General features: G+C 49.7%; 1 protein-coding gene and 1 long non-coding RNA gene across 2 annotated transcripts in view; both read left to right on the top strand.

The window, feature by feature from the left end:
• The window catches only part of LOC307215208, a 446,900-nt gene extending 427,886 nt beyond the window's left edge, over positions 1 to 19,014 (top strand). The window contains exon 2 of the long non-coding RNA XR_013838384.1: positions 17,116 to 19,014. This is a non-coding gene — a long non-coding RNA (uncharacterized lncRNA). The remainder of the gene's footprint in view (positions 1 to 17,115) is intronic.
• Positions 5,126 to 12,352, top strand: FZD4 (frizzled class receptor 4). Its single transcript, XM_079973838.1, has 2 exons — positions 5,126 to 5,581; positions 10,769 to 12,352. The coding sequence occupies exons 1-2, from the start codon at positions 5,315 to 5,317 to the stop codon at positions 12,098 to 12,100; spliced, it is 1,599 nt and encodes a 532-aa protein (XP_079829964.1). The 5' UTR covers positions 5,126 to 5,314; the 3' UTR covers positions 12,101 to 12,352.
• Positions 19,015 to 21,486: the final 2,472 nt, after the last annotated feature.

The raw sequence follows: 21,486 nt of genomic DNA, 5'->3' as shown, positions 1-21,486 counted from the left end.
CTGAAAATAATGATTATATACTAAAATATATCTTTATTTTATTTTTATTGCATGCATCAGAAGTATACAATATAACATAAGGACATGAGAAACATCCCCCCCCCCATTTTACAATGAGAAACCTAATCAAGTCCTTAGAAGGTTTTTCTTCATTGTCACCAGGAACTACTGATAACAAGCTCTTTAACCATGGGCAGATAATGAGGCTTATCTCAGCAACAGCATCATCCCAGAGACAACCCCAAAATAATAAAATCATGAGACCACGAGGGTCATCTAGTCCAACCCAATGCAGGAAACTTTCACCCAACACGGGGCTCAAACCCCTAACCCTGAGATTAAGAGTCTCATATTCTGCTGACTGAGCTATCCCAAGGGATGGAAGAATGTTTTAAATGGAAACTGTTTATAGATCTAATTGTTTTTAGACTGTTTTAATGCTTTTGTTGTTGTTGTTTTCGTTCTTAAATTGTTTATGCGTTGGCTCTATGTGGCTCCTCGGGGACAAAGGGCGGGATATAAATTCAAAAAATAAATGTATTTGCTGTTTTGTTTTCCAGCATGAAATGCTGGCTGCAGCGTAAGTAGGGGTCCAAGCCCTGCAGGAACCTGAGCACCAACACGCACAAAAATTTGAACTTGTGGAAACTTCCCTTTAAATTTGTGCTAATTGTTTGTTGAGGAACATTTTCCATATCCAGTCCAGATGGTGGTTGGTATCTGATGCCTCCCCAATTATTTTGATAAGAATTAATTGATGTATCTGTATCTACAAGAGTTCTGAATATTGTGCTCAAATGCACAACTTTTATATTTTCCCAGAGAGATTATTATTATTATTTTCATATCCCACCTTTCTCTCTCAGGAACTCAAGGTAGCGTATATGCTTCTCCCCTTCCTCATTTAATCCCCACAACCCTGTGAGGTACGTAGTTTAGGCTGAGACTCCTGCATTGTAGGGGATTGGACTAGAAGATGACCCTCAGGAACAATTCCAGCTCCAGTTCTGTGATTCTACAAAAGGCAGTGACTGGCCCAAGGTCACTCAGTGAGCTTTGTGGCCAAGTGAGAATTTGAACCCTGGGGTCCTAGTTCTGCACTCTAACCACTACACTACACTGTCTCTCCAACTGCCCCAAACCCTGAAGAGCTATTTCCAGGCAGACGAGACTAGCCTTTCCCAAGCTGGTGCCCTGCAGATGTTATGGACTAAAACTCCCACCGCTGCTTCCATTCCTGGTGGAAATTGTAGTCTAGAACATCTGGATGACACTTTCTTGGGGAAGACTAATCTAAGCAATGCATGGATCATTTGTCTGATTTTCCAGATGTCTCCTGGCCCATTGACTTATCTTCTACTGGATTCCCATCTGTCTCCCCCCCACAATTTAGTTGTTTGAATTGACCCTTATTCTTCCTATGCAAAATGGTTTATTAGTTGTTTGACCAGTGGAATACCACAGCTGTCTGCTCTTATTTAGGGGGAAACAATGACTCTTTTGTGTTAGGCTGAATCTTATCAGGCACACGCTGCAACATAATGAATGGGTGCAACTCCCTGCAGAGGGTTGTAGATGGGTCTTATCTGAGAGGGGGACCCTTGCAAGATGTGCGAGGATTAGAAAAGGGTGTGAGAGACATTTGGGAGATGCAGAAGAGGGCGTGGAGATGAGAGAACAAAAGCAATCCTGTCACACTCAACAGTATTGGCACAGACCCAATCCTAGGCATGCTTACTCAGAAGAATTCCCAGTTGAAACTTATACACAGTTGCTCAGGAGAGAGCTTCCTTCAGCTCAGTGGGTTTGAGTTGATGCGCATAGGATCGCACTGTAGGTGTGTAGAGCATTGCAGCCTCAGTAGGAAACGGGAAGGAGCATTTTCAAAGAGCCTGATGGAGCTGGGCTTTTGGCAAAAATGATGCAACTAAGATTGCTGGAAGAAATATCAACAACCTCAGATATGCAGATGACACAACCTTGATGGCAGAAAGTGAGGAGGAATTAAAGAACCTTTTAATGAGGGTGAAAGAGGAAAGCGCAAAATATGGTCTGAAACTCAACATCAAAAAAATGAAGATCATGGCCACTGGGCCCATCACCTCCTGGCAAATAGAAGGGGAAGAAATGGAGGCAGTGAGAGATTTTACTTTCTTGGGCTCCATGATCACGGCAGATGGTGACAGCAGTCACGAAGACGCCTGCTTCTTGGGAGGAAAGCAATGACAAACCTAGACAGCATCTTAAAAAGCAGAGACATCACCTTGCCAACAAAGGTCCGTATAGTTAAAGCTATGGTTTTCCCAGTAGTGATGTATGGAAGTGAGAGCTGGACCATAAAGAAGGCTGATCGCCGAAGAATTTATGCTTTTGAATTATGGTGCTGGAGGAGACTCTTGAGAGTCCCATGGACTGCAAGAAGATCAAACCTATCCATTCTTAAGGAAATCAGCCCTGAGTGCTCACTGGAAGGACAGATCCTGAAGCTGAGGCTCCAATACTTTGGCTACCTCATGAGAAGAGAAGACTCCCTGGAAAAGACCCTGATGTTGGGAAAGATGGAGGGCACAAGGAGAAGGGGACGACAGAGGATGAGATGGTCGGATAGTGTTCTCGAAGCTACTAACATGAATTTGACCAAACTGTGGGAGGCAGTGGAAGACAGGAGTGCCTGGCGTGCTCTGGTCCATGGGGTCATGAAGAGTCGGAAACGACTAAACAACAACAACAATGCACTGAGTCCTGCTTCCTATCTCTCCCACTGAGGCAGTGTGTTGGAATGGTAACAGCTCATAGAATCATAGAGTTGTGACCACGAGGGTCATCCCTCTGCAATGCAGAAATTGCTTTGCCCACTGTGGGGCTCGAACCTGCGAGCATAAGATTAAGAGTCTCATGCTCTACAGACTGAGCAATCTTGTTGAGGGAGAAGAGGCCTGATGGAGCTGTTGTTTGACTCCAGCTCCCATCAACCCCAGCCAACATGACCAATAGTCAGGGATGAGGGGGACTGGAGTCCAACAACGCTCAGGAGAAGTTCACTATTCTTGTTCTAACTGCTGGACATGCGTAATAACAATAACAATAATTTTATTATTTGTACCCTGCCCATCTGGGTGGCTTCCAACAAATATAAAAGCATAATAAAACATCAAACATCAAAAACTTCCCTGTACAGAGATGCCTTTAGATGTCTTCTAAAAGTTGTAGTTATTTATTTCCTTGACCTCTGATGGGAAGGGCGTTCCGCAGGCAGGGTGCCACTACCGAGAAGGCCCTCTGCCTGGTTCCCTGTAACCTCACTTCTCGCAATGAGGGAACTGCCAGAAGGTCCTTGGGGGAGAACCTCAGTGTCCCTGCTGAACGATAGGGGTGGAGACGCTCCTTCAGGTATACAGGGCCGAGGCTGTTTAGAGCTTTAAAGGTCAGCACCAACACTTTGAATTGTGCTTGGAAACATAGTGGGAACCAGTGTAGATAACAGCGTATGATTGCACTGTTAAACTTACCATGGAATAAGCCCTATTGAATACAATGAAGCTTCTGACTATGCAATAGCTTCTGACCATAGCATTAGCTCCCATTGTAGCATAGCTGGTGGGACTTAATGGATAAGGAACCAAACTTTTAGTGTCATTCTCCCAGTTCTGTGGATTCCCACATGACAGGGTGGATGTTGCCGGCCTTCACGTCTTGTTTGCAGACATCATGGTAACACAGAGTTGGTCTGCCAACTGGCCTGGTGCCTGAAGCCAGCTCCCCATAGAGCACATCCTTGGGAGAGATCCTGCCATCTTCCATTCCATGGACATGACCTGCCCCGGCTGCAACCAAACATGTCTCTACAGCCACAGCAGCCGCTGTGACCTTCCAGCAGCTTGACCTCACCCCCAAAGGGGCACTCCTCCATTATCTCCCAAGACAGACAGATGCCAACAGGTTCTGTCGAGTATCCGTCCAATAGCAGGCACCTTCGGTTTTAACCTTTAAATGTTTGCTGAAAACATTTCTATGCTGCAAGGATTTTGAAAAAATAAACGTCTGCAGTAATAGCAAGTGATATGTGAGTTAAGTGTTTTCATGTGCTTTTTAACGTAATTTGTAATTGTTGTAAACCACTTTTAATTTTCTTAAATGACATTTTAGCCCATGAGTATTCTTCATAAATAAATAAATTGATAGAATCATAGAGTTGGAAGGGACACTGGTGGTCACCTAGTCCAAACCCCTGCAATGCCGGAATCCTGCCCACAGCCATCCCTGGGTGGCCTTGAACCGCCAACCTTCTGGTTAACAGCCGGTCACACTGACCCACTGCACCACAAGTGTCACAAGGCATAAAAAGTTACCCTCAACAGCTGGCCAGTACAGTGAGTGGGATGTAAATTCTGTTCAGAGTGTCTGGTTGGTGGTTCGAGGCCACCCTGGGAATCTTGCATTGCAGGGGGTTGGACCAGAAAGGGGCCCCTTCCAACTGCACATATCTATGACTCTAAAGCCACAAAATGCATAAGATACGTGCTCCTGTTCATGTTTGTTCAGCAGCAAGCTCTAAGATCCTTCCGAGCAAGTTTGCAAAGAATTGCAGCCTTGCAGGGGTGCCAACTGGATTAAGCCCTGCCCCACATAATTGATCACGTGTTGCACCCCCCAAAAATTTAAATGGCAATGCCCATCAACTTTGGAGAGGGCGGAAGCTGTCCCCCTCAAAAAAATATATTGGAGGAAGGGGAAGAAGAGACCTCGGCCCCTTGGAATTGGTTCCTCTGCAGCCTTGCGCCCCAAGCCGGAGCTAGCCTAGACGGCAGTCCGCCCCCTCCACTTCCCAGGCGGTTCGGTCATTTTCAATTCCGCCGAATGCGCTAAGCAAGCTCCGCCGCGGCGCTCCTTCGCCCTGGGGCACCGAAGCCTCTTCCAAACGGCCGCCGTCGCCCCGCCGCTCCCGGGAAAGTGACCCCGCGCGGGCTTCTAACTTTCCCTCGGTGGGCGCGGCTCCCTATCGGGGCGGGCCGGCCCCTCCCCCGCCCGCCGGCCCCTCCCCCGGGCAGGTTGCTCCCCCCACCCCTCGCCGGCCTCCGCCATTGGCCGCGGCGCCTGGCGTTGGCTGGAGGGGCTGCCTCGCTTGTGTCACCCCGCGCTGCGCCGCCGGCTCAGCCAGACGCGCGCTCCGAGGGCGCACGGGCCGGGCGCACGGACTGCACGGGCGTTTTGGGTCGGCGGGGCCGCTTTGGGGTGGCGCCTCGCGGCTTCCTCGTGTGTCTCGGGCTGGGCTGGAGCCCGGCGGCGAAGGGGAAGCCGGGCAGCTGGCTGGGCGATGGCCCCGGAGCCGGGGGAAAGCGCTGCCCGGCTGCTGCTGCTGCCGCCGCTGCTGCTCCTGCTTCTCCTGCGGGCGCAAGGCGCGCGCGGCTTCGACGAGGAGGAGCGCCGCTGCGATGCCATCCGCATCCCCATGTGTCAGAACCTGGGCTACAACGTCACCAAGATGCCCAACTTGGCCGGCAACGACTGGCAGCCCGACGCCGAGCTGCAGCTCACCACCTTCACGCCGCTCATCCAGTACGGCTGCTCCAGCCAGCTCAAGGTGGGTCCGACGTCTCCTCCAACCCCGGCCTCTCCGCTCTTTCCCTCGCTCGCCAAACGCCCAGGGATTTATCCGGCCCTCGAGGCTGGTCAAGGCTGCCGCTTACCTTGGGCTGCGCGCCGGCGGAGCTCCCCACGGACGCTTCTCCTTGGGGAGTCGTCAGCCTTGAGCTGCGCCCACTTGCCTCCCGAGGGTTACGATCCTGAGCCCACTTTACGTAGGAGGAGTAATCCCGTTCGGACCGCACCGGGCTTTAACGTCGGGGAAAACGCGCGCAAAAGAGAACGCCGCTCAGCCACTTCTGGGTTTTTCAAAAGACTGGTGCTTTTAGCGCCAGCAATGAGCCAGAAGTGGACGCTGCGGCTGGAGTGAATGCATGAGAGGGTCTCGGGGCGTGTGCAGAGTGCATTTCCCTTACCGCTGTGGGAAGGTGGTGATTCGTCCTCTGAGGGTGGGAGCGCACTTCACAAGCCTAGACGTGGGGGGCTACGTGCTCGGGAGCGGAATGCTTTCTGCTCATGCTTAAGGTTACTGTTCTCTTATTGCTGCACACAAAAAGGAACTTTAGCCAAGGATCTTGAAGGTGGGCTGTTGGTGGGGCTCCGCCTCAGACCCAATTCTTCTGCCATACCTGGCGTGTTATTCACTGCCAGGATGAGGAAATAGTGAGTGTTCCCCACCCTTTCGAAACACACTCATGGCAGCAATGGAGAGCCTAATCCATTCCTGGGTGTTTCCAGACAGAAGGCTTTGGGGGGATCAGGTGTGCTGATTCAGCCGGGAGTCTGAAGCTGGCCAACTCTCAAGCAAGGCGGTGCGTTGTGCGTGCCATGCCCACCCTTCGTAGTTCAAACCTCAGACGAGGGGCTTATTGGATCCGAGTCCAAAAGGCTGGAGATCAGAGTTGCCTTTCTGCTTGAGTGTAAAGCCCTTTCGCTGTTCGATACTACTTTTTGCTCCTTGTGCCACCTGCCTCTTTGTGTTTTGATTTCCACCTCCTCCTTTGTCTCTTCCCCATTCTGCCCTGATGACCTGATAACGAACCTCTGGTGCCAGTAGCCCTAAACGCTCTGGGATCCCCGATTCTCGGTAATCCAGCCTGCTGCCCCTTTCAGGTGTTCCCTCCCTCGCCCTGGCAGTTTGGTGCAGAAGAGCTGTTGAGCCCTCCAGCGGCAGGCACCAACTTTAATCCAGCTCTGCCTCCGCATGCCTGGAGGTTTTGCTGGGCAGATGTTGCTAAGCCTCAGCTGGGCAAAGCCACCCCTGCAAGAAGAACTCCCCCAGGAATCCTGTTTGCCCTGTGTACCTGACCCCTTGAAACTCAGGTACGTACACCCCCAATTGCACAAGGACGGACACGCTAGACTTCTGCACAGCCCCAGGGAAACGTGTCTCCTTCTCCTTGAGCTGCTTTGTGGAACTTTGCACCAGATATAGACCATCTCCCTCCTTTGTAGAGCTGACCTGAGCCACGCAGACACACCCTCTGATTGCAGGAGAGTCTTCAGAAAGTGATGCTTCCACAGGGGGCTTCCCAGAATCTTGCATTTGCTGGGGAGCCGCAGCAGGTCTGCGGTAGACCTTCAGTTCTTTTCAGTGAATTGCCACGGCTCACAATCAGTCCAACGCCCGCTTTGCTATGCTTTGGCACAACCTGGCACAAAGAGCCCAGAGGGCAGATAGTAGCTGACATTTAGAAGAGAGGAAAAAAACACACACAAAAAAACAACCTTTGCCAAGTATCTCAAACCAGCAGGTGCAATTGGATATTTACCCCCCTGGTGGGTGGGTGGAAGAGGGAGGGAGAGAGAAGAGTTAAAATTAGGAACGCCACACATTGAGACATCTTCACAGCTTTCTGAAGATGGGTTGCAAATTCTTGCCATCCAAGGTGAGGAGGGTGGCAGGTGCATTTAAGCCAACCAGGATTCAGCCCTGCCCCCGTCATTTGCAGTTTTGTTTTGGTAATTCTCTGTTCAGTTGCAGTGAGGCAGGTTGTTTGCTCCTTTATTTTCCAACCTACCCGTGGGCAGTTAATATCTAACTTGCAACTCTGGAGTGCAAAGCCACAGTTCCAGAAACCTCTGTGCATTTCGACAGGTACTACATTTATTTCCTGCTTTTCCTCCATTGAGTCCAAGGTTGCATATGTAGTAGTTCTCTCCCGGCTCCCACCAAATTTTACAACAACCCTGCAAGGTTGGTTAGGCTGACCCAGGGGCATCTAGTGAGCTTCATAACAGCAGTAGGGATTTTGGACCTGCTTCTTCCTGGAACTAGTCTGAGACGAAATGTCAAAGCTGCTTATGCCATTTCCCTTCTATTGTACCCAGAGCGGCTTGCAGTGTAAGAATAAAAACAATCAAACAAGTGAGTTATAAAATATGCAACTAAACCACACTCTTCTGGGCCTGGAAGGAAACCGGAAGGCTTATGCAGACATGCGAGAAGGAACTTTTGGTGCAAACATTTCCACTGGGTGTGAATCTGCAGATAAGAAACCCACTTACAATAACATCTAAATCCAGGAGGGGCTGCCAGGGTGAAACAGAATATTCAAAAGATCTCTCCAGTTCTCTGTCGCTTCCCGCGTTCTCCCCCCTCCCTCTCTTGAGGTTAATTTACCCGTGAAGTCGGAAAGCAGTTGGCTTAAGAAACGATGGAGCTGAAATGGTCCCCCCCCCTTCTGATTGGCAGGTTATCCCTGCCTGAATGTATGTTCCCTCTGGCAGCTCAGGAATTTGGACTGCGGCTCACATGGGAGAGAGTGCACTCTGAATTGGAGTTAATAAACAAAACGAGGAGCAGCTATGCCTGGAGTATTCCAGCTATTTTCACACCACTAGAGAGAGAATCTTTGAGTTGACTTCTAAATGGAATGTACTAAAGAAATGGGCAACTGTGCAGCTTCCAAGCGCAGGCGATGGCAAATGAAATGCTCGTTTTTTTCATGCAGTTAAAACAGCCTTGCAAATAAGCTCAGACAAGTTACTAGCCCACAGATATTTTTATTAGCCCACATTAGTAGCTGCGGCCTAAGATTATTGTGATGTTTTAAAGCATTCCTGCCTGGTCATAGGATCATAGAATCTTAGCGTTGGAAAGGGACCCCAGGTGTCATCTAGTCCAACCCCCCCGCAATGCAGGAATTTCAGCTAAAGCATCCTTGACAGATAGTCATCTCAGATGGTCATTGAGAGGGATTCTGTACTTACTGCTGGCAGCTAAAGTGGTTGTTTACAAGCTTAATTTTCCTTCCTTCTTTAAAACTGTTTCTTAATGGGAAGCCTGGTATTCTCTTGCATGTTTGGGAAATAAAGCTCTTTCAGAGTTTAAAGAGACAGGTTTAATTTAAAGAGCATAGGTCTTGGACATGTCACTGAGCCCTTGTCTGAAAAATGGGAGTAATGAGACTATAAAGCACTTTGCTAGACTTATTCCCAGCAATACCAAAACTTTCAGAACCCTAAAAAAGGGAGAAAATCTGTCGAAACTTGGAAGTTATCCTGCCCATGCTCACTTCATAAATGCAGAGTTTTAAAATCTGTATCTGAGGGCAGAACTCAAAACTTGGGTTCTTACACTTGCATTAAATAATCCCCGGAAACAATAATAGTGTGGCTTAGAATCATGAATTGTACAGTTGGAAAGCGACACCAGGGGTCATCTATTCCAACCCCTACAAGGCAAGAATATTCTGTTTGATTCTGTTGCATGGGTCAGGCATGATAGCCAAGTCTTTATAGAATTGAAGGAGGAGATGCTCTGGATGGAATTGTAGTCTGGGAGGGGGGAGATATATCATTGCCCTTTCCCATGAAATTTACCCTCTGTAGCATATTTTCTAGTTTGAGTTTTTACAGCGGTGTGTCGGTTTCAGAACAGCGCTGTTTATGAACAATTCGGTTTACGAATGCCACAAAATTGGAAGTAGTGTCCCAGTTTGAGGACTTCTACCTCAGTCTAAGAATGGAATCCGAATGGTGGAAAGGCACTGGGGGTGGGAAGCCTCACTAGGGAAAGCGTGCCTCGGTTTAAGAACCATTTCGGTTTAAGAACGGACTTCCGGAACAGGTTAAGTTCGTAAACTGAGGTACCACTGTACAGTGGTACCTCGAGTTAAGAACTTAATTCGTTCTGGAGATCTCTTCTTAACCTGAAACTGTTCTTAACCTGAGGTACCATTTTAGCTAATGGGGCCTCCTGCTGCTGCCGTGCGGCCGCCACACAATTTCTGTTCTCATCCTGAGGTAAAGTTCTTAACCTGAGGTACTATTTCTGGGTTAGTGGAGTCTGTAACCTGAAGCGTCTGTAACCCAAGGTACCACTGTACTCCTTAAAAATTCTTGTGTTCTGGACCAAAGTAAATGTGCCTTGTCACACAATTTGGTGTTGCAGAGCTTTTTGTTTCGTTGTTTAGCAGCAGTTTAGCCCAGTCAGGACTGTCGTGTGGTGGGGGTCTACAGTCTTAACCCTGATCCTGCAACCTGCCATGGAAGGAGGAAAGGGACCATCACAAATAGTAGGAAGGCAGGGTGAGTCCTGACTGGGACAGTGGCAAAGGGATTGAAACTCTTCCTTCCTGCAGGCCCAGCCTGGGACATTCCCCTCTGGAGCCACCTATTTCTTAAACAAGCTGCTACACAGCATCAAACCACATGATAAAAGTTAGGGTTTGCCATATTTCAACAAGTGAAAATCCAGACACAAAATAAAATTGCCTATTTTTAAGGGAAATTGGGGAAAATGACATTGCTGCCATGGCTTGCCATACGTCCGGATTTTCCTGGACGTTCCTGCCAATTTCCGCCTGGACACTGCTTATGACCACAGTATTCCAGATATGTCTGGGAAATTCTGGACGTAGGGCAATCTTATAAAAGTCCTATCTGGTTTGGCCCGTGGCCTTCAATAATGAATAATGTGCTTTCTCTGTATGTGTTTTGTGAAATATAGCTCTGTGCCGATCCTTGGTATGACCTTGGCCAAATCTTAAAGTGTGAGCAAAATGTACACTGAATCTTTGGCAACTGAACACTTTCAGGTTTATGTTCTGTATTAAAAAGCGATTCTCAATTTTATTTTCCCTCAGTGGCTTGGGGTGGGGAGAGCGTACTGGTGCCTACCTACAGCCTTCTAAAAGTTGTCTTGTACTTTCTTTCCTCCCCCCCTCTCTCTTTCTTCCAGTTCTTCCTTTGCTCCGTCTACGTCCCCTTGTGCACAGAAAAGATTGACACCCCGATCGGCCCCTGCAGCGGCATGTGCCTCTCCGTCAAGAGGCGCTGTGAGCCGGTCCTGAAGGAATTCGGCTTCTCCTGGCCGGAAACCCTGAACTGCAGCAAGTTCCCACCGCAAAACGGCGACAACCACATGTGCATGGAGGGCCCGGGGGATGAGGAGGTGCCTCTTCACAGCAAGTCGCCCTTGAACCCTGGAGAGGAATGCCACTCAGTGGGATCAAACCCGGACCAATACATCTGGGTCAAGAGGAGCCTGAACTGCGCCCTTAAGTGTGGTTACGACGCCGGCCTCTACAGCCGTTCGGCCAAGGAGTTTACAGACATCTGGATGGCAGTGTGGGCTAGCCTGTGCTTCATTTCCACAGCCTTCACGGTCCTGACCTTTCTGGTTGATTCCTATCGGTTTTCCTACCCCGAACGCCCCATCATTTTCCTGAGCATGTGCTACAATATTTATAGCATCGCCTATATCGTCCGGCTGATCGTGGGCCGGGAGAGGATTTCCTGCGACTTTGAGGAGGCGGCAGAACCTGTCCTCGTCCAAGAAGGCCTCAAGAACACAGGATGTGCTATCATTTTCCTGCTGATGTACTTTTTCGGGATGGCCAGCTCCATCTGGTGGGTGATCCTGACCCTGACCTGGTTCCTGGCCGCAGGGCTCAAGTGGGGCCACGAGGCCATCGAAATGCACAGCTCCTATTTCCACATCACGGCCTGGGCCATTCCCGCCGTGAAGACCATCGTCATCCTGATCATGAGGCTGGTGGACGTGGACGAGCTGACCGGGCTGTGCTATGTGGGGAACCAGAACCTGGACGCACTGACGGGTTTCGTGGTGGCCCCTCTTTTCACCTATTTGGTGATCGGGACCCTGTTCATTGCGGCCGGCCTGGTGGCTCTCTTTAAAATCAGGTCCAACCTTCAGAAGGACGGGACGAAAACCGACAAGCTGGAGAGGCTGATGGTGAAAATCGGGGTCTTTTCGGTGCTCTACACCGTCCCGGCCACCTGCGTCATCGCCTGCTACTTCTACGAAATCTCCAACTGGACTATCTTCCGCTACTCGGCGGACGACTCCAACATGGCGGTGGAGATGCTGAAGATCTTCATGTCCTTGCTGGTGGGCATCACCTCCGGCATGTGGATTTGGTCTGCCAAAACGCTACACACCTGGCAGAAGTGCTCGAACCGGCTGGTGAACTCTGGCAGGGTGAAACGGGGGGAGAAGAGGGCCGACGGCTGGGTGAAGCCTGGGAAAGGGAACGAGACTGTGGTATAAAGTGGACCAACGCATGGCGGGCGGACCTGCCGGGTGCGCTCTCTCTCCGCCTGTGGGAAGAGCCAGGTTCATGCGAGCAACTGCGGCAGGAAGGTCGCAGTGGTTTGCATGCCACGGAAAGGAGCTGTGCTTTTTGGGAGGTGGTGGGGAAAGGGCGCGCAGAGAAGGCCCGAATAAACTGCAAGGACTTGTTTGTGTGTGTGTGCTGTGAACAGCAGGGCTTTGCTCCCGCAAAAAAAAAACAGCAACAAAGGGAGCCTGCAGAGGCTTTCAGAAGCTGTGAAGACAAAAAATGGGAACCGGTTGAAATCCTTGTGCCTTGAGGAGTCTTGGGACTTAGCACCTCCTAGTGACGCATCATGTGCCTTCTCTTTATTCCTCCTCACCCTGCCCTGAGTTGTATTTTTAGCTGTGTGTCTTGTGCAGGAAAGAATTTAGAAAGGGGATCTCTGCTGCTGTTGCTCTAGGGAACTCTTCTTCAGGGCTGCTGGCTTCCAGGGACTTGAGATCCTGCTGCGCAAAGGTCTGCCGCCATGGAGGGTTGGAAGGTGAACGTTCGTCTTCCAGCGCCTGCCCTGATGTCTGCATGCCACTAGGGCTGTCAGATAATCGGAAGCCAAGCACAGTCCCTATAGTCTAAGCCAGCCTAGGACAACCTGGCGGCCTTCAGCTATTGCTGGGCTACATCAGCCCCTGCCCACACCCCATGCTGATGGGAGTTGTAGTCCCAACAACCTCTGGATTCCACAAGGTTGTCCGAGGTCAATCCAAACCATGAGTAGGCAGAAGGTAGCTTACTGGTAGATTTCTGAGATGTTTGCTGTTGGTCATGCAAGTCTGACTCTTAGATGTTCAACCACAGCAGCAACACAGTGACCCTCTCTGAATTATACTGCTGAAATGAAGGAAGCTTGGGGTAACCCAGGGGTGTGTGTGTCTGTGTGGAAGGCCTGTAAGATCTATCCAGTTCTGGGACTTGGAAGCACATTTCTGGGCTCAGATTTCTTTTGTTCTTTCCCAGTATTAGGTGTTCTGCACATGCTCCAGGTGCTGAACACCAGGATCTTAAGTTAAAAAGCAAAACCAAAGGAGATCCTTGAAACTTGCTGCCCTGTGGTCTCGGCAGTGGCACTCTCCCGGCTGCGAAGGCACTGCTGCTGACAAGAAATAGACAGGATCAGGGTGGTGAGTGATGGGTTGGCAGCGTTGGGGTCCTGCTGGTGTATGGGGGATGTCGCCCTCCAGCCATACAGCTGCCTGTCCCTGCCGCAGCGACATCACAGCCAGGAGGGTGCCTCTGCCATTTGCGTCCCCCCTTCCTATGCCACTGCTGCCCGGTCCACAGCTATAAAGCTACTGGCTTGCTAAAATTCAGGCATGTCCACGACCCCCTTCTTCCTGTGCTATAAGAAACCCCTGGCTTTACTTTGAGAAGCATTCACAGACAGGCTGAACTGGTAGAGCTCTGTGGCTCAGGCTGCAAAGGCTCTGGGCTGCCTCCAGACAAGGGCCACACTCGCACCTGTGCTGCTAATTTCCCCAGGAACTGATCTACCATGTTCAGAGTAATTGTACGGAGCAGCCTTGGTTGGAGTGTACCATTTCTAGCTGCAGTTGCGAGACTAGCTGTCTAAATACCCATGATCATTTACAACACCCCCCAAATCTTCTTGCATGTAGAAAGCTAGCACCTCAGGGAGAGTGCTCGGCCCGAATCTGTCACCTTGATGGGCTAGTTTTCTTTCTTTTTTAAAGGCCAGGATTTAGGGAGCATCCGACATGCAACTCCCACCTGTTGTCTGAAGAGGTTACAACCTCGATAGAGGGCGAGAGCGTGTGGTTGCTCTCAATGCTCAGGTCAGCTTTTGATAAGTCCATTTGATAAGATCCATTCATGCAAGCTGTTGGGTTTAATGGGATTTGGATGGCACCATCCTTTGGGAAATTGACTGTGTCCTCTTGCACGGTTCTTGTTTCAGCGAGGCTTTGTGCAAGAGAGTTGCCTGCTTGGCTGTGCTTATTGGGAGAGACAAAAAAGTTGGAAACTGAGAGCCTAACCTTAGCTTGCAGCTAGATTCCCATCTCTCTTCTCCCTCTCCTTTTCCCCGAATCTCTTTCAGTCTTCCCCCAGCACTGATACATGACTCTGCTGTTCCCAGTGTCACACACTCTCCAGTCTCAATAAGAAAAAGTCCTCCTTTATTTTTATAGTCGTCTTTCCGTCTAGAGCATGTGGGTTAATAAGGAAAAGTGAGCGGAGGGTCATTTCTGACAATTGGCTTATTCAGAGACTGTTTTGTTTTGGTTTCTTTTTCTCTCCTCCTCTTGCCTTGCCAACCCCCCCCCCGTCATTCTCCACCCCCCACCGGCCACCACCGCCCCAGGCCCTCCAAGTAAACCTATGAGTCCTTCCCCGGAGACCCATTGCATTAAGCAATTAAGGCTTAATATATTTCACTCTGTGTGATTGCATCTGTGTCGACGCCGGTCTGGGCAAACCGAAATGTTAAGTTCCTTGGCAGCTTTGCCTGTGCACAGATCAGTTGCATAATTTGTGTGTCAATTACAGTTAAAAAGACATTCTCCAGCCATGAGACCAGGGGGTACAGCTGACTCACTCTGAACCAAAATGAAAGCGTTGTTTGTGCCTGCGTGTCTTTATCAGTCGCGCTTTTCTTTTCTTGTCTTTAGCTAAAAGGGTAAGCTGCCCCCTCACCCCACCTGCCCTGTTACATGACCCCAAGAGAATAAACCTGGCTATTGCTTGGTGAGTAATGCCATCTTAAAGCTAGGCAGCCAAGTTCAGTGAAGCAATATTTAGCTGGTGGGAGTTTGATGACTGTAAACTTGACTTTAGCCTGTAGGCAGTTGGCAGAAGCTGCTCAGATGTTTGTCAGAGAACAGAATGTTAATGGTTGCCCGACTGCCTGGCGGGCAATTGCGTTCACAGCACGGCTTGCCTTCCTTGTGTGGGCCTTGAATTCAAGAGTTTTCTTCTTGCGTCCCTTCCCTGTGCATGCACAGTCCTTTCTCCAATGTGCAAATGTTGCGCATGGGTGGCGCATACCATGGAGAGCAGCCGGGAGGGGGAACCTGCGGCCCCTCCAGATGTTGCCGAATCCCAACTCCCATCATTCCTGACCTTGGCCGTGTTGGCAGGGGAAGATGGGAGTCGAGCCCCAACAACAAGCAGAGAGCCATCATTTCTTTGTAGGAGAAGGAGGTGCCACTGTATAGGCACATGTGCAAACCAAGTGCTAAAATAATATCCCTCCCTCCCCGGCTGGTACTTTTGGGTTGGCACCGCAAGCACAGAGCTGGGAGCGTGGAGAGCTGTGCATGTCACCTGCTGCTCTCACTAGGCTCCTTTTAAAAAAAGAAAAGCAAAAACTTTCCGGTCCAGTTGGCTGGTGAGAAGAAGGAGTGGCAGCAATATTTTCCCCTCTCCCTTTCCAAAGATCATTCAAGTGCCTCTTTCAAGCTGCCTGGATCAATGCATATGACAGATTGTTTCTGCTGGGTGCCTTTTAAAAAAAGCACCTGCTCAAACCTGTTGGTGCTCGAGAGTTCTGCCGTAGTTTCCTTTCTCCCTTTTCACCCACTTCAGTGGCTACGTCCGAGCTACTGCTCCAGAGGTTATTTCAAGCCCACCCATGGGTTCCTATGTTGCCAACAATAGCACAGTGCATGGAATTGACCCGGTGCTCAGATGCTAGTTTCTCCCCAGGATGAACGGTGATTTTCTACTGCCACAGCTTTAGACACCAGCTGCATTCACATGGCAGTTTATTCCTTTTTCACAACTTCTCTCTAACTCTTAAGCTCTGCATTCTATTTGAGCTTTTGCAAAACTTTAAAAGTCACTTCTGGAACTATCGTGCAACATTGTGTCTGTGATACTTTCTTCCAGAAAAATAAACCTGTTTGCAAATACAGTCATGCCTCGGGTTGAATGCGTTCGGGGTGAGCGCATTCGAGATGTGCTCCGTGGCAACCCGGAAGTAACGGAGCGTGTTACTTCCGGGTTTCGCCGCTTGCGCATGTGCAGGCACTCAAAATGATGTCATGCGCAGAAGCGCCGAAAAGCGGCACGTGCGTGCGCAGACATGCCATCGCTAGTTACATTTCCTTCTAGATAAGAACGGGGCTCTGGAACGCATCCCGTTCGTATCCAGAGGTACCACTGTACAGTGGTACTTCGGTTTACAAACTTAACCCATTCCGGAAGTCTGTTCTTAAACTGAAACTGTTCTTAAACTGAGGTGCGCTTTCCCTAATGAGGCCTCTCACCGCCAGTGCCCTTCCACAGTTCAGATTCCGTTCTTAGACTGAGGTAAAGTTCGCAAACCGGGACACTACTTCCGGAGTTCGTAAACCGAATAGTTCATAAACAGGGCCGTTCTTAAACTGAGGTACCACTGTAATATGGATGCTTAGTGCACAACTTGCACCACCATATTCCAAGAAGTGCCTTGCTTTTGTGTCATTTGAAAGCTCAAAAATAATGTGGAAATTAAAAGTTAGGGAAATGTGATGTTGGGCTAGGCCGCCGTGTGAATGCAGCCAGAGTTCCTCCGAAGCTCAGGGAACCTTGCCATAATAACAAGGTGCAAACCCATTTGCTCCTAACATGCTTTCTCCACACTGAGGGGTCCACAACCCCCATCAGCTCCACCTAGCACAGGTTTCCAAAGCATCTAGAAGACCCCTCAGTAAACTCGCAAGCAGAACCTGAGCACAACAGCCCTCTCCCCACTTGTGAGTCAGCTGGACTAGCTCAGTCAGTAGAGCAGGAGACTCTTAATCTCAGGGTCATGGGTTCAAGCCCCAGGTTGAGCAGAAGATTACTGCATTATGGGGGGTTGGACTAGATGACCCTAAGGGTCCCTCACAACTCTACAATTTATGATTCTCAACAGCATGTATAATGAATAAAGAATATAGCCATCCTGGCTAGTGACCATCAATGATAATTCCCACTTGCTATCACTTGGTCTGCCTTTTTAAATATTTAGGTTTCCTGTTTTATAATCTTAATGCCAGTCAATCCACCCAGGTGAGGGGAAATTGTACCTGAGAACTGGAGCATAAATACATGGTCCCAGCTATAGAGTCTCTGCCTGACAGCTGTGTTCCTCCATTGTTTCTTATTCCCCATGTGCTATTACTAGGCGATCTCCCTCTCTGCTGTTGGCTTTGGGGGTCTCATGTGGCCTGGGCCACCTTCAGCACCACCAAAAACCATTACAGTGGTACCTCGGGTTAAGTACTTAATTCGTTCCGGAGGTCCATTCTTAACCTGAAACTGTTCTTAACCTGAAGCACCACTTTAGCTAATGGGGCCTCCTGCTGCTGCCGTGCCGCCGGAGCACGATTTCTGTTCTCATCCTGAAGCAAAGTTTTTAACCTGAAGCACTATTTCTGGGTTAGCGGAGTCTGTAACCTGAAGCGTATTTAGCCTGAAGCATATGTAACCCGAGGTACCACTGTACATGGCAGGTGTGGGGGGTTTGATGACCCTTCACACAAACAGTATCATGCCTATATCCCACACCCCGACTGTTGTGTGTGGGCCCAGGAAGGAGATATCGCTGCCACGTATTCGGTGCGCAGATGTATCTACTGGTTCCCGGGGGATGGCCCTCTCTCAATGTCTCCGTTCATGGAAATGCAGTTTGGTGTGATCACAGGGGCTCTGCCCCAGAACCCCTTGCAAATCTTGCATCCTTAATAAATAAATGAATTCTAAGGACCCTGTGGCTGCATCTCTTGCGAATGTAGAAATGGCCATTTGTTTCTTGGACCCTGATCTGTGCATGACTTCAGAATAAAGGAACCCTGAATTGGCGAGAGAGGACTATAGCATTTCAGGCTGCAGGTGTGAGCCCACCAGTGCTGAATGTCCTCTCCCCCCTTTTGCTCCCTGCAGGTTTTTGTTTTTTTAAAGGCATATCGGAGAATGAGTTGAGCACAGCTCATTCCTTCCTGTTCTGGCTTTCTGTTGCTAGCTAGCTTCTGCATAGAGGGAGGGGTCTAGGGTTCAAATTTGCTCTCCCCAGGCCAAGACACCCTTTGCCAGACCTGCTTTTACACCCTCCTCTCATGTTTTCTCACGGCTCGAATGTGTTTTGGATCTTCTCGGTTTCCTAGCTAGAGAGGGGCATGTGAGTGCAAGGAAGCTTGCCCGCTGCACAAAATCCACATCTATTGCTCTGTCCTCCTCCCTCTCCTGGCAGGCGGCCCCCAGGAGGTTGTCCAGAAGGGATTGTGGCCCTTGAGTGAAAAAAGGTTCCATCTCTCGTGTCATAAAAGGACATTAAAAAAACAACAACCAAACCCCTGCCTGTGCTCTGAAATGGTACAACCTTTTTTTGCTTATCTCAAAATTCCTCACACCTCTTTTCTCTGCAGGTCTGGAGTAGAGCTGAATGATTAGACTTTTGGGTTGTGGCTTTCATTTTTATGTATTCATTCATTCATCTCTCTCCCCCCCCCCCATTCATTGCTATTTGTTCTTCTAACAACAAAAATACGACGTTTCCAAGATTTAAGCACCTTTACTTCCAATTTTACTTTTCCCTTTAATAAAGTTCTCTTCTGTTCTGGAGCAGTTTCTCCCTCCTTTTTGCCCTTTCCTTGCTCCCATTAAAAGTAATTGTCCTAAAACAACCAGGTTTCTTAAGCTGTTTGGCACACAGGTACATGTTTTATGTTACTCACCTTCAGGATGATAATTGCTTATCCCTGAAACTTTTTAAGGTAAATGGACACTGATATATATTTTTTCTTTGTTGGTGATTGTACAGAAGAGTTAACTACGTCTATTGTAAATTTCTAATTTATCATTGTACAAAAGACCCCAAACTTTGCTATTTAATTTTTGTATCAAAATAAAAAGAAAATGTTTTTATTAATACGACGAAGTGGTGGCAGGTTCTTTCCCCTTCACAATGAACGCTGAGTGAGGTGAGGTGAGGATTTGAGTGTTCAAACCCTTTAAAAGAGCCGCAGGGGGGTCGTGTCTTGAGGTCTTCTGCTCCAGCCCCCACTCAATGCTAGAAAACCATCCTCAGCAGATGGTTCTGCAACTTATTTGAAGACCTTCAGAGAAGGTGTGAGACAAAGATGACCTTCAGTACATAGTTCAGCTGTTGCAGTGGGTCCAATGAAGAAGAAGAAGAGTTTGGATTTGATATCCTGCTTTATCACTACCCTAAGGAGTCTCAACTCCTTAGGAGATGCGGGTGGTGCTGCGGGTTAAACCACAGAGCCTAGGACTTGCCGATCAGAAGGTTGGCGGTTCGAATCCCGACGACGGGGTGAGCTCCCATTGCTTGGTCCCTGCTCCTGCCAACCTAGCAGTTCAAAAGCACGTCAAAGTGCAAGTAGATAAATAGGTACCCCTCCAGCGGGAAGATAAATGGCATTTCTGTGCGCTGCTCTGGTTCGCCAGAAGCAGCTTAGTCATGTTGGCCACATGACCTGGAAGCTGTACGGCGGCTCCCTCGGCCAATAAAGCGAGATGAGCGCCGCAACCCCAGAGTTGGCCACTACTGGACCTAATGGTCAGGGGTCCCTTTACCTTTACTAAGGAGTCTCAAAGCGGCTAACAATCTCCTTCCCCTTCCTTCCCCACAACAAACACTCTGTGAGGTGAGTGAGGCTGAGAGACTTCAGAGAAGTGTGACTAGCCCAAGGTCACCCAGCAGCTGCATGTGGAGGAGCGGGGAAGTGAACCTGGTTCCCCAGATTATGAGTCCACTACTCTTAACCACTACACCACACTGGCTTTCAATGGTCAAGAACGTGGCGGGAAGTGAGGGGCAGATGAGCCTCATTGACCTGGGAGGGTAACCCATTTAGGAGAAAGAAAACACTGATCCTAAAATTCCTCCTTGCAGGACATCTTCAGGCGAAGAAAGGGCTCAGGAGTAAACCCTACGCAAATCCAGAGTGGAGTCCCTAAGACAGTTGGATGGTGCCTTGTATTCCTCCTTCTGGCAACTCCTGCAGCCAAGCTGGTGCCAAACGTCTTGCTCTGCTTTCCTTTGGACCACCTCAGCGAGCCCAAGAGGGGGGTGGTCATCTTGTCACGTGGACAAACCAGGACCTCCACACACACTGCCCAGGCTTGCACCCCAGAGAGGTCACTTTGGTGCTGCTGATGTTTGACTTCGCCCCTGGCAGCGCACTCCATTGTCTCTCAAGACCGACGGGTGCCAGCAACAGGTTACAAGTTCTGCATTTGTTCCCCGGTGTGATGGCCTGGGAATCTGATTCAGAGGCTGAACTGGAGGAATCCCAGCCTGCACAGGAGTCCCCACCTCCAGGGCCGGCTGAGCCAGGGCAGGGCCTTGAGTCTGAAGCCCCTGCACCTGTGCAGACACCAGGTGAATCCACTCTGGTTCCGGAGGTGATTGAGGACCCATTGCCTACAGGTGCGCCTCTCCCAGCCCTGTCAGGGGAAGGTGAGGTTGCCTCTGGGTCCAGTAACCCTCCAGCCTCTCCTGAGCTGCAGAGGCTCAGGGCAGAGAGGCAGAAGGAAGTGGGTTCTCTCAGGAGGAGTGCTCACCTTGAGGCCAGGAGAGGTGGGTCACCTGTGGGCCGGGACCGCCCCTGGCCTCAGAGGAGATAAAGTCCAGTCAGCCCGGTCCCAGGTTGTGGGAGCAACGTCGTTGGAAATCTGTTTCTGCCAGCATCCAGACCTGTTTTTCCAGAGTTCCCGACCTTGCCCAACTCCTTCCTTGGACCCCGCTTCGCCCTTGACAGACAGCCTCCAGACTCTCAACCCAGGACCGGACTCAGACCACGCCGCATGGTAACCCCCCCCCCCCGGGACCAGCACACCCGGACAACGTGCCACCTAGTCGTCCGGTCTTATCAAAACATTTGTTTGATAGAGATCTACGTTAGGCTGCCTTCCTTTTAATTTAGAGCCGCCGTTCATAATATAAGCATGTCGTGTTCAAACCCAAGAGGAAGAAGTGACTGCATTTAGCTAGCGCCTGTTAAGAAATCGCCCCGCCATGTCTTTATTTGCATTAGCCTTTAGCTAATTTCCTGACGGCTACTCCCATTTCCTGACGTTCATTCTAAGGAAGAGACACATCCTTCCTGAAATTCATTTGAAAGCCGGCCTTCGTGTTAGTACTGCTGAGTAGAGCAAAAAGCAGAGCTAGGCACTGTCAGAGCAGCCTCACGCTGAAGGATGTGGAAGCTTTTGAGCACCATAGAGCTCTTTCCCCAGGCAGAATAAGAACGCACTACCAGCCCACAGCTTTGTCACTTTTCTGCACCATTTTGCAAAGTTCTATATCACGTCCTCGTGAAAATTCATCAGCATTCTGGTGCACCCATGTCCTAATGTATACCCCCCCCCCAGCAAT

This window comes from Podarcis cretensis (genome assembly GCF_951804945.1).
Source record: "Podarcis cretensis genome assembly, chromosome: 4".
Lineage (NCBI taxonomy): Eukaryota > Metazoa > Chordata > Lepidosauria > Squamata > Lacertidae > Podarcis > Podarcis cretensis.
This window is presented reverse-complemented; position numbering and strand designations above follow the sequence as displayed.

Coding starts and splice junctions, on each gene's coding strand:
- FZD4 (XM_079973838.1), top strand. CDS start 5,315: ATGGCCCCGGAGCCGGGGGAAAGCGCTGCCCGGCTGCTGCTGCTGCCG. Junction 5,582..10,768: donor GCTGCTCCAGCCAGCTCAAG/GTGGGTCCGACG, acceptor TCTTTCTTCCAG/TTCTTCCTTTGCTCCGTCTA.